The sequence below is a fragment of the Phascolarctos cinereus genome, unplaced genomic scaffold (genome assembly GCF_003287225.1).
Source record: "Phascolarctos cinereus isolate Bilbo 61053 unplaced genomic scaffold, phaCin_HiC Scaffold_726;HRSCAF=1367, whole genome shotgun sequence".
Classification (NCBI taxonomy): domain Eukaryota; kingdom Metazoa; phylum Chordata; class Mammalia; order Diprotodontia; family Phascolarctidae; genus Phascolarctos; species Phascolarctos cinereus.
In genome coordinates this window covers 120,435,812-120,448,511 of record NW_027556098.1, presented here as the reverse complement: position 1 = coordinate 120,448,511, position 12,700 = coordinate 120,435,812, and the positions used below count along the sequence as shown (strand labels likewise).

At 40.6% G+C, this 12,700-nt stretch overlaps 1 protein-coding gene across 2 annotated transcripts in view; it reads right to left on the bottom strand.

Annotated features, from left to right (window-relative positions):
• Window positions 1-12,700, bottom strand: part of NRROS (negative regulator of reactive oxygen species) — a 62,550-nt gene that overhangs the window by 25,577 nt on the left and 24,273 nt on the right. For both annotated transcript variants that reach the window (XM_078146758.1, XM_020986049.2), the window contains exon 3: window positions 5,839-11,747. In XM_078146758.1, the coding sequence (XP_078002884.1) occupies window positions 9,780-11,747 (1,968 nt within the window). In that variant the 3' untranslated portion in view covers window positions 5,839-9,779. The remainder of the gene's footprint in view (window positions 1-5,838; window positions 11,748-12,700) is intronic.

Here is a 12,700-nt window from a genome sequence, read left to right as displayed (position 1 = left end):
GCACACTAGAGAAAGGAGAGTCAGGAATCAAACAGAAATTTAATTTCAAAATGAGGGAAATGGCTTGCAAGCAAGGAGACAAATTAGACAAATGTGCTAGGATCCTATCTCTAGTGGGGGAATCCAAGGCAGTCTGGGGAGATCTCAATACTTATGCCAATGGTTGCACAGTGAACTGTAGCCCTGACAGTGAGGGGTAACAGTAACAATGAGACAAGTTTGATTTATTGCAGGGCTTCATAACCAGAACACAGGTACTTGTCTGAGCTCAGAGAGTACCTGGTGCTGGTCAAAACAATACAATAATTATGTGATTTTGCCAGAGGGTGAAATCATCCAAAGGGTGAGTGCAAAGGATTATTGTTATGCCAAACTCTGGGCACAACTTGCTTCCTGGGCCTTAGCTCTGGAAAACAAGGTGTCTCCTATTATCTTGACGATGAATAAATGGTAGAAGCGTCACGTGACATTTGTACAACTGGGAAAATACTAACTTTACTTTTTGTCTCAGTTTGAAAAAAAAAACCTCTTAATCTGGTATATTTTAATAGAAAATGGTCTAACCTTATCTCATTAAGGAACCAAAAAAAACAGACTTTTTTTCAGTCATACCCATAAAAACAGATGAATCTTTTGTGTGCTGATTTCAAATTTCAAATTTCAATTCTGGCTTCACATTTTGTTTATCTTGAATCATATTCATGGAAATCATAGTTTTATATCTAACAGGTGTGATCCAGGTGAACCCTCTCCCATTAGCTGTGGCTAGAGTTCAAACCATGGAACATGCTTGGTACCCTTACAAGGCCATATGTGCTGTCCTTGTCCCTCCATTGACACATTTGCCTTGGCCCTTTCCAAGTGCCCCCCTTGGTAAATAAACATGTGCAATCAAAGGTTTCTGGTTTGGTTCCAGGTGCAAACTTTTCTTCACTTCCCCGTTCCATGTGGAAGTGGTGGGGTGCTTCATCAAAGATGTATCAGCAAGAATTGCTTACTGATTGAGAAGGAATCACCCTCTGGTAAAATTTGAAAGGTTTGACCCTACCCCTTGGTGGTCTCTTCTGAAGATGTGCCAAGTCACTTTCTTTCTAGGATTTTTCTTCCCCATCCCTGGTGAGTATTTCAGCTTCAAAGGAACTTAAGTATTACCTGAGCCTAGCTCTCAGGCCTCCATCTATCTCTTCTGCTTTTTGTCTCTTTCTCTGAGAGTAGGTACCCAAACTGTGACATTGAGAGATGGACTTTGGATCATGGCTAACTCAGGAGATATTAGGCCCTTCAGTTGGTACTACCTACACTATAAGAGGTTGTGTAATGATTCTTGGAGTAGAACATGACCAACAGGAGGAGTAACCCAACCCTGGCCTGGCTTGCCAAAAGACATGGACCTTCAAGTAGCTGTTAGAACAGTATGGTAACAAGGTGAAAGTGAAATGCTAATTCAGTGATCTCACAAAATGCTTCTTGTTTCAATGTTTTAAGTATTAATCTCCCAGTACAGTATGATAGCAATTCTAAGTTACTGCTTTGTATTTAAGTCTTTGTCTCCTCATGCTTATTAAATCTTTTGTGCTTTAAACATTTCTTTTGTGTGGAGTAAATAAATAGGTGTCCTACACCTGATCTACAATGCACGTTGAATACCTTTCTACTTTCCTTTGGGGAAACTTCAGACATAAGCCAAACTTAAGCTTTAAGTGAATCTCTGTGGAACTCTAGGACATGGAAATGAAGAGCCAAAAAGTAGGAGAAAAATAGCCTGACCCTTCTCTTTAGAGACTATACTGTTACAGGATTGAGCCTGATCAGCACACTTGAACCTAACACTAGAGACCCCTTTAGAGGGAGAGAGTAAGTGCCCCAACTCCTGAACTCAGCAGCAAAGTTGAATTGTTACATATAAAAATCACGTTTATAAACCAAATAAAATTGTGTTTATTTGGCTTTTTAAAAATATAGGTACTGGTGATTTCCTGTTAGTTTTTATTACAATGTTGCTCCTCCATACCCAGCAGTAGACAAATAAGATGATTAGACTCCATTTACCCTGGCATTGCTTTTCAATTGTAAAGATTTGTTAATGGAAGTGTTCCCAATGTTTATCACTGAGAGCACACAGGTTTTCCAGGAAGAAGTCCAAATGTGAAACCCAGGAAAGAAATGAATCTTTAAGAAACATGTTATATCACACAACTTTATAAAATTTAAGAACATCATGAAAATTTGCTTTTCTAGTTTTCTGTCTTCCAGAAAAAAAAAAAAGCTTTTGGTCAGTCACTTTAAAAAATAATTTCCATGTAATTCCTTCAATTTCACTAAACTCTTCTTTAAAATATGCCTCTCTCATCACTTCCTGTACTTGAAGAACCACAAATTTTAATGTTGAAAACTACCTAAGCGCCAAAGTCTGACAACATATATATTTTATTCACAATTCACAGGGATGGACAAATAACCCTCATTGATTTCTGCCTCACTAATCCTTGAAAAGTTATTTTTCAGATTAAGAAAACCTGAATCATTTTGATTTATCATTTTGACAAAAATTTTCACCTAAAAAAAATTTTTTTTCACCAACCCAAGTTTATGGTGTCATGGTGGTAAAGAAACTTTCTTTTCAGGACTAACAAGTGGTTGGCTTACCACATTTTTATTTCCTGAAATCAGTTCTCTTCTTTGAGGCTAGTGTTTCTTTTTTTAACATATTTTGGGGGGGCGGGGTTGTGTATGTTATTCCGTTCACAAAAAAAGCATCAATATTTAGTATATCCAAGTTATAATCCAAATTTTTTAAAAGCTATCACTTTCAGATTCTAAAAATACGTTTCATATTCAATACTCCTCAGGAAAAGTTTCATGTTTCAGACATTATTTTAGATCTCTCTTATAGAAGCTAAAATCTCAGCTCGATTTTGGAATGAATTAAGATTACAAACAAGGACATTTAGATAGGCTTGAATTATTAAATATGGATCTGAGGAGGTGGAAGTTGTTTCAGATGAGGATTACTACCTCTTATCCTGCTATGTTGAACATTATCAGCATGATCAGGATTTTCAGATTTATCTTCTTCATCCAATTTCTAAGTTTCTCGTGGTTTCAGTATAGGTAGTTCTTCCCTGTTTAAAATAGGTCTTACAGCTAAGTAGATTTGGATATTGTATATGTTTAGATTGGAGGCAATCCTTGATATATTTATTATCAAAAATAGCAACTTGTTGAACAGTTTTTTCTCCAATTAATTAGAATTACCAAATGGCATGCGAACAGAGCCACATATTCGACCAGCTAAAAGACTAGCACAAGTAGCACCAGTGCAGGTGAAGGACAGAAGCCTTATCCTGATCACCTATCTTACAACCACAACTGAGTTCATTGGCCTTCTTAACTAGAGGAGTAAAGTTTCCTCTCTGAAGTGTAAAAGTAAATTTCTCACATACATAATAGAAGCTATTTGGATGATGGGCATGTTTACAAGGTATACTAAGAACATAAGATGTGCACCATCTGCAAAGTATAAAACACTTGGGAAAGCAGGATCAGAAATAATAATGATGTCTAATAAATGACACCTGGCATGCATGACACAAGTCTGTTACATATTCACTGTCGACTAGACACGTGGGAACATGGCCTAGTCTGTTCTGTAATGTTGCATATAAACTCAGACTTCACAAAGAATGCAAGAACTAGGTAAATACATTACTGACTTCTTACTCCAACTCCCCCCCCATCACTGTCCCCCTCAACCAATCACATTTTATTACTACATCATAATGCATACTTTATGTAAAAACTCATTTGTCACTAAATAAAATTCCATTGGCATTTGGAGATTTTTCATTAAAGAAATAACATAGGTAATGGGGATAATCAAAGGAGCACTGCTGATCTGTTGGTCTGGAGTACATTGTAGAGGTCTAAGCATGGGCTTTCATCCCTTATTGAGGGCAGATACCTGGTTAAAGGACCTATAGAACCAAAGGTTTCTGAATGCTCATCTCTACCTCCCCCACGGTAGATAGAGTAGGCAGTATCCTCCATATCCAAGATTACAAGAACTGTCTATGCAGAAAACTCTAAGGGGAAAGATAACTTCTAATCCTGCTCTCTTCTTCTTCCCTTCTGATTATATAGCTATTATATGAGAACAGAGACAGACTGGAAAACTATTTAGAACTATGCCCAAAGGGCTATGAAACTGTGTGTGCTTCTTGAAACCAATAACATCACTGCTAAGCCTATACCCCAAAGATATCAAAGAAAAAGGAAAAGAACCAATATGTACAAAAATATTTATAGTAGCTGTTTTTATGGTGACAAAGAATTGGAAATTGAGAGGATGCCCATCAATTGGGGAATGGCTGAACAAGTTATGGTATACGAATGTAATGGAATACTATTGTCTATAAGAAATAATGAAAGGAATGGCTTCAGGAAAATGTGGGAAGACTTATATGAACTGATATGAAGTGAAGTGAGCAGAACCAGGAAAACAATGTACACAGTAACAATAATATTATAAAGCAAATCAACTGTGAAAGACTTAGTAACTCTGATCAATATAGTGATCCATCATAATTCCAAAGGATTCCTGATGAAAAATGCTATCCACCTCCAGAAAGAGATTTGATAGACTCAGAATGCATTTTTTCCCTCTTTCTTGCTTTTTTTTTTTTGGTAAGGCAATTGGGGTTAAATGACTTGCCCAAAGTCACACAGCTAGTGTCTGAGGCCAGATTTGAACTCAGGTCCTCTTGACTCCAGGGCCGGTCCTCTATCCACTGTGCCACCTAGCTGCCCCTTTTTCTTGCTTTTTTTTTTCAGAACATAGCCAATGTAGAAATATCTTTTGCATGACTTCATACATATAATGAGTGTGAGGGAGGAGTGGAGGAAAGGAGAAAATTTGGAACTGAAAATAAAAAAAAATTAAAAGAAAGAACAGGAGCAATGGGAATGGGACTCAAGTGTCCTTAAAATAATATCATTGGACTAGAAGGGATCTTGGGGACCACCTGGCCTAACCCATTCACTTTCTAGATAAGGAAGCTGGGGCTAGAGATCTGAAGTGCCTTGCTCAATGAGATCTGGGATCAGATCTTAAGAACAGCACGTCTCCAAATAGCACTTTGAAATGTACACACTGCTTTCTTCACAATAACTTCACAAAGTTGTATGTCAGTATTACTTTTCTCATGTTTTGTTGTTGTTCGGTCATTTCAGTCATGTCTGATTCTTTGTGACCCCATTTAGTGTTTTCTTGGCAAAGATACTGGAATGGTTTGCCATTTCCTTCTCAAGCTCATGATGGAAACTGAGGCAAATGGGGTTAAGTGACTTGCCTAGGGTCGCATAGCTATTTTTGTCTAAGGTCAGATTTGAATTCAGGCCTTGCTGACTCCAGGTCCAGCACTCTATCCACTATACTACCTTTTCTCACATTTCAGATGAGAAAATAACCTCCCAGAGAGTAAATATAGGGACGAGGATTTGAACCCACCTCTTCAGACCACAGGTCCAGCACTATTTCCCCATACATGCTTCTTCCCCATTACTTCCCTACCAACCTACTCCAGATCCTTAAAGACATCAGAGGGGCAGCAAGGCGACGCAGTGGATAGAGCACCGGCCCTGGAGTCAGGAGGACCTGAGTTCAAATCCAGCCTCAGACACATGACACTTACTAGCCGTGTGACCCTGGGCAAGTCACTTAGCCCCAATTGCCTTGCTCAGAAAAAAAAAAAGACATCAGAACTCCAAATTTCTGATGAGGCTACTCTGACACTACCTCTAATGAGCCTACTCTGACACTGTCCTTAGGAGGAAGCTTACCTCTTCAGTTGCTTTTTGCCATCTTCTGTCCTCATTTCTCCCATCATGCACCCTTTTCTTCTCTTCTGTTTCTCATCAGCCTCTTGCCTTTCACCGTCATTCTTGATGCCCTTTCCCCATCCTTCTTGATGCCCTTTCCCCAAAAGGGAGAAAAAAACAGAGGCCCCAACCAATCTCCAATGAGGAACTGCTTTCGATTTTCCCTGAAATCTTGTGATTACTGAGGCTGAGATATACATGTTGCTGACTGGACATACTGAGAATGCAAGTCATTCTCCAGGGTGACTATGAGTTATGTTCCCCATCCTTCTAAGAATCCCCACAAGTTGAAGAGAAAGGAGGAGGGAAAATGGTGGTGATAATAGGTATGAAGATTTGGGGATTTGCTACTCAGAGAAGCTGTCTCTTTCCTGTTTCTCTCTACTCCTATTCCCTACTCACTCTCTCTGAGATGTCCTTCCCCAAATGCCATTATAATAATGGCTGGTTTGATGAGCAGTTGGTCCCCTAAAAGGTGTAGTATCTACAACCTAACTGTAACAATGCCTAAAATTTCCACCACTGGAGTCATTACTTTGGATTTGTAGGATAATAGATTTAGAACTGAAAGAGAACTAGACCAGCTCCCTAGAGAGGTGAAATGACTTGCCTGAAGCCTTTCTGATCCACTGAAGAAGCAATGTGGCACGGGAAAAAAAGACTGAATTTAGAATCAGATCATATCTCTTATAATCTACCTGTGTGTCCCTGAGCAAGTCACTCAACCTCTATGGTCTTTGGTTTCCCTATCTGTAAAACAAGGGTACGAGGCTGTACGAGCTCCGAGTTTCCTTACGGTTATATTCCATTCTGCTTCATAAGTGACATCAGAAACAAACTGAACCTGCCTTGTAAAGGATAGCCTGACAAAGTATGGAGAGTTTCAGCAGCACTTGGTGATGATGATTGGGACCACTCTATAAATGCAATTCTTGTTAACATTTATAAAGTGACTACTGTGTGCCGGGCACTGTGTAAACATTTTACAAATATTTTTTCATTTGATCCTTGCAACAATCCTGGGAAGTAGGGGCTAATATTATCCCCATTTTACAGTTGAAACTGGCAAACAGAGGTGAAGTGACTTGTCCAAGGTGCTGTAGGTATTATGTAGGAGAGCTGGGATTTAGAACCAAATACTCTGACTCCAAATCCAACATTCGTTTCATGACACCTGAAACCTGAACCATTATGAACAGACAGTGGTTTACTATTGTGATAAAGATTTATCCTATATCATTTATTTATTGATCTGCTTACAATTAATTGATTTTATCCTGTAACTGCTCATGGTTCTTTGTCTCTGAACTTAGTTCAGAACTCAGCTGGCCTATGATGGGTTAAGTTTAGACATCTAGCTCTCCTGCTAATCACTGACCTATTCTTGCCTCGAGGAATTTAGCTGACCTTGGGGCATGCATGTGAATACAAAGGACTAGGGTCTAATATTTTACCACCAAGCTATCCTTCAAGAATGTCTGGTTTGCTGGCCCACTATTTTGCACCTATATTCAGACAATATCTCAAGAGGAAAGGAGGGGGTCATTGCTAGCCCCTCATTACCAAACTTCCAACCAATCATATTGTTACCTATGCCTCAGCTCTGTAGCCAATCATGTTTCCTTAACCCCATTATGTCATCCACCCTGTTCTGTACTCCCCAAAAATCTATAAAAGGGGAGATGTACTCCTGATCTGAGTTTTGGCATAAAAATGAAGTAATCCATTGACCCTTTTATTGGAAGGCAGTATGCCCCTGCTAATAAATGTTATCTTGCTCAGAGAATTGCCTCAGTTTACCTTTTTGTTAAATTTCACCCACAACACTGTAGTGTATTATAGTCAGGGCAGAATGAAATGCTATTGATAAAGCCATGTTTGTAGCTAACATTCCATAAAAATGGAGTCTTTTTAGAATAGGATGGAAGCAGCATCTCTAGAATGTCTTAGCCAAAATGCACGTTATGGTCCTAGATTCTAGGAAGTGTTGCCCCAGCCAGGGAGACAAGAAAACTGATAAGATTAACTAGCTTTTGCCTTCAAAGCAGAGTACAAGACCCTTAGGGAAGGGGAGCTGTAAGTTTTAAAGGGGGAAGGAAAAAGTCAGAAACATTCTGGGATTTGTGCACTATTTGACAAGGGCAGGCCCAGGCAGGAAATTGCTATAAGAAGGGCACAGGGCATCTAGAAGATGGGGGAGGAGGGATGGGTCAGAGGGGAGAAGCAGAATTAAAAATGAAGGTAGAGAGACAATGAACACAAACTTTGCTTGCCCCAAAATTTAACAAAGGTCAGTCCTGATTATAATGAATGCAGGAAAATATAAACTCTTTGGGACTGGGTCTGTTTTTTTTTATTTTATCTTTCTATCTCCTGTATCTAGCACAATCCTTGGCTATAGTTTACACACTATAGTAAACCCTTAATGAATGTTTATTGGATTGAATTGAATTGAACTAGATGGAATGGAGGCTACACAGGGAAATTTCTAGAACTTCCAGGAAGCACTTTCAGCATCTACTGGTCTTGCCAAAATGATGTCGTGGATTTGGTCTCTTTAATTTGGCTAACAGAGAGGGATGAATGTAGAAGGCTGCTGGTACATTTTTGTTTAGCCCAATAATAGCAGTTAGCTCACATACCAGACATGAAATTTTTTTGTCCTGCCCCTCCAGCATATAATGTGTTTGTGACTACTAGGCCACTCTTAACCTAAGGCCCCCCTAGGCCTTACCATCAGCCACACCAAAGTATTTTTAAGACTTTGGGACATTCCCATCCTCTCTGCAGCTGAACTATCATCTCTGTGTTGTCTTCTTTGGTTAGATTTGAATTCCTTGAGGGTAGATTGCCTTCCTTTTTTCTAATTGTATCCCCAATGTATAGCACCATATTTGGCACAAAGTAAGCATTTACTAAAAGCTTTGTTTCATTTCTTCCCATTTGAACTGCTCTTAGCTTCCCTTTGAAGTGGCCACTTAGATTTCCAACAACAAATGGTATAAACAACAATAATATATATGCTACCCTTTCATACCAAAGAGTTTGTTCCTGACCCAATAGTAGAAGGATGGGCACTTACTTGGAGTTTTTCTTTTTCTGTTGTAGTGATGGGTTTGTGTTCAGCCATCCCTATTCTGTTGCTCAGCTCCATGAACATAACCAAAGAAATGATATAAAAATAACAACCATACAGTAAGGGAGGACCATTTCTTTCTGTTAAAATTTTATAAAAATTCTTTATGTGGCTCTATATTCATAATAATAAAAATAATATTGATAGTATCTGGGAATTCATATAGGGCTCTAGGGTTTACAAGGCATTTCACAAACATTGTTTTGTTTCATCCCCACAATAACCCTGTGAGGTAGGTACAATTGGTAGGATTATTCTCACTTTTCAGAAAAGGAAATTGTGGCTCAGTTCACGGTCACAGAGCTAGTATGTGCTAAAGTCAGGCCAGATCTTCCTTACTCCAAGTCCAATGCCCTATCCACTGAACCATGTTGTTTAGAGGGATAAAGGATGGAGACCATTTTGATCTTTGTCTACTCCCTAGTGATGTTATCTGGTTCCTCATTTGTTGTTTTTTTTTGTTGTTGTTGTTTTTATTGGTGTTCAGCCATTTTTCAGTTGTTTTTGACTCTTTGTGACTCCATTTGGGATTTTCTTGACAAAGATAGATACTGGACTGGTTTGCCATTTGCTTTTCCAGCTCAATTTACAGATGAGGAAACTGAGGCAAGCAAGGTTACATGACTTGCCCAGGGTCACATTGATAATAAATTTGGGGCTAGAATGGACATGGGAGATCATCTAGGCCAACCTGCTCATCTGACTCACTTTTTTTTTTTTTAGCTTGGAAAGAGTTTTCGTATGTATAGATTACATTCTCCTCAGGTCAGTAAATGGAGGACCAGTGGCAACGGCTCTTTACAACTTGCAGCAGGGGCTTCTTAAAGGTCAGGAAGATCACAACACAGGCTACAAGTAGGGTGAGGCAGGTGGGGAGGATGAGTACCAAGTAAAGCAGACCAATGTCCACTCTTTCCCACTTGCAATCCTGGGATATATTCTCAGGCAGTTCCACCACTCGAAATATGTTGGAGGAGAAGTTACAGGTGACAGCTCCCTTGTCTTCAATGAGCAGTGTCTTCAAGCTGTGGAGGGGACCCCAGCCCTCCAGCCAGCAGCAATCATATGGATTCTGGCTGAGGTAGAGAACACGGAGGCTCTTTTTGAGTTGCTCAGAGCCAGCCCACTGAGGAAGGGCTGTGAGTCGGTTCCTCCGAAGATCCAGGGTCTGTAGCTCTAGGTTGCCCCAGAACTGTGGAAAGTTGGTCAAGGAATTTGTTGACACATCTAAATATCTCAGATTCCCAAACCCGAAGAAATCCAACTCCGTACCATTGGGATGAAGACCGATGTCCCTGAGAGACAGGACCTGTAATGTGGGGGCAATGTCCTGGAGGGGAGTAATGCCCCGCAACAGAACACCACGATTACCAGACAGATCTAAATGAATGAGGGATGTCCCTCTGAAAGTGCGTTCTTCCAAGGCTGCCAGGCCACAGCTTTCAAGAAAGAGGCTCCTCAAAGATGTAATATTTCGGAAATCAACACAGGCAGGTTGGCTAATCTTTTTTGAACGGGGGCAAAGGGTGATTTGATTATGACTCAAATCAATTGTAGTGATGTTACTGGTATTGGCGAAGAGGCCAGGGGGGACCCCCTGGAGCTGATTGGAGCTAAGGTTAAAGTATCTGAGGTTCCTTAGGAAGCTAGTCAGCCTAGGGGCCACCTGAAGTTCTGAGAGCTGGTTTTGGCTGAGGTTAAGGTCAGAAAGGGAGTGTGGGGGATCATCCTCTTGGATGTAGAATGTCTGTAGGCAATTCTGATTAAGATTCAGGTGAGAAAGGGAAGTCATGTTCCTTAGGAACCCAGCTGGTAGGTACCTGAGCTGGTTCTGACTAAGGTCCAGGAAATGAAGGGCAGAAAGGTCACTCAGGGCAAACTCCTCCCAAAGGTTGACAGTAGTGACATTGGTGATGTTGCCACTGATGAGGAGGAACTGAACCACCATGTCCTTTGGGGATGAGGCATTGTACAAGTCTCTGTAAAAGCCCATCTCATTGTCCATTAGCAAAAGGGTGCGAAGCCTGTTCTGTTGAGGGAGAAAGGGAAAAAACAGCAGCCGATTGTGGGAGAGGTCCAGTGTCTCCAGTTCAAAGGCAGCATCTCCACTGTCTGCTATGAACCACTCAAGGATATTATAGCTGATGTTCAGCACCTGAAGCTGGGTAAGGCCAAAGTTCACGATGCAGGGGAGGTGGTTAAAGGCCAGATTGAGCCTCCTCAGCCACTTCAGGTGATCAAAGGCACCACTCTCAATCTCAAAGATGTAGTTCCTTTGCAAATCCAGCTCCTGCAGTCTCCCCAGGCTCTGAAAGACAGTGTCATCAAGCCTCATGATGGCATTCCTTGCCAGAGACAGGAACTCCAGGGAAGAGAGGTTGAGGAGCATCTCGGCCACCATGTCCTCAGTCAGGGAGTTTCCTGATAGGTCCAGCTTCCTCAGGCCCAGAAGAGATCGGAGAGCAGCTCCAGACTCTGTGTAGTTCACTGAGAGGAAATTGTTGCTCAGGGCCAAAGTATCAAGGTTGCTGCTCCCCTGGAATGTATTTCGGCCTATGCATTTCAGTTCACAGTTACCTAGACTCAGCTTCTCCAAGTGAGAATATTGCAGGAGGGAATGATACTCTAAGCTCTTGATGGGGTTGGCATCCAGGATAAGCTCCACTGAATCAGATGGGAGGTCACTGGGTACTGAAACCAGGTGTCTTCTTTGGCAATCAGCAACTCGGCCCACCTAGGTTTGAAAACATACTAATGAGCAATACCAAAGAGTCAAAGACCTCTTCCTCTAACCTTTTAAGAATGATCACAATTGTTCATGTTTTATGTGTATATATATCATTCACTTTTAGGACTGTCTCTGGCATCTACAATCTGGGTCATAGCCATCCCTACTATCACCAACATCAACTTCTGACTAGTTACTACCTACTGGCAGGTGAGCCCAAAAGGCCTAAGAACAGTAGCACTCACTGCTCCCCCAATCACTGGTCCTGCTTCCATCCTACTCCCCACAGCCATTGTCTAAGGAAGCAGCCCTTGCGGACATAGCAACTGATTCTTCATGTGCTACAGCCCCCCTCCTCTTTGTAGCTACTGAAAAATCAGAAAAAAGTGCTTAGCACCAAAGACCTTAGATCTGTCAAATAGTTCAACAGATGTGATTCTACCAATGGAAATGGCACTGACTAAAGTTGATGCACTACCATCTGCCTTACCACTTTATGTTTAACTTGCAGCTGAAACTTCCTATATGTGTTTTCTCCTGTTAGAATGTGAGGTCCTTGGGAGCAGGAATTGTTTTAATTTTTCTATTTGTAACTTCAGTACTTGGCACAGTACTTTACATATTGCATTCAATAAATGCTTTTTCAGTCATTTGTTCTTTTGGGGCCTCTAAAGACCACAATTTTCAAACAAATAATGGAATATGGAATATGTAAACCTAGAGGCATAAGATTGCAATTACTTAAATCATCCGAATGTCTCAGCTCACATTTGAAACAAGTGAAGTCTGAACACTTATTCAGACAAAGGACAACTATTGGAGTTGAGAATGAGTTTCCCTTACAAATGGGTCTCACTCCAGAACCAAGAGAACATTGTACACAGTAATAGCAACATTGTGCAATGATCGATTATGGTAGGCTTGGCTCTTCTTAACAATACAACAATCTAAGACAATTC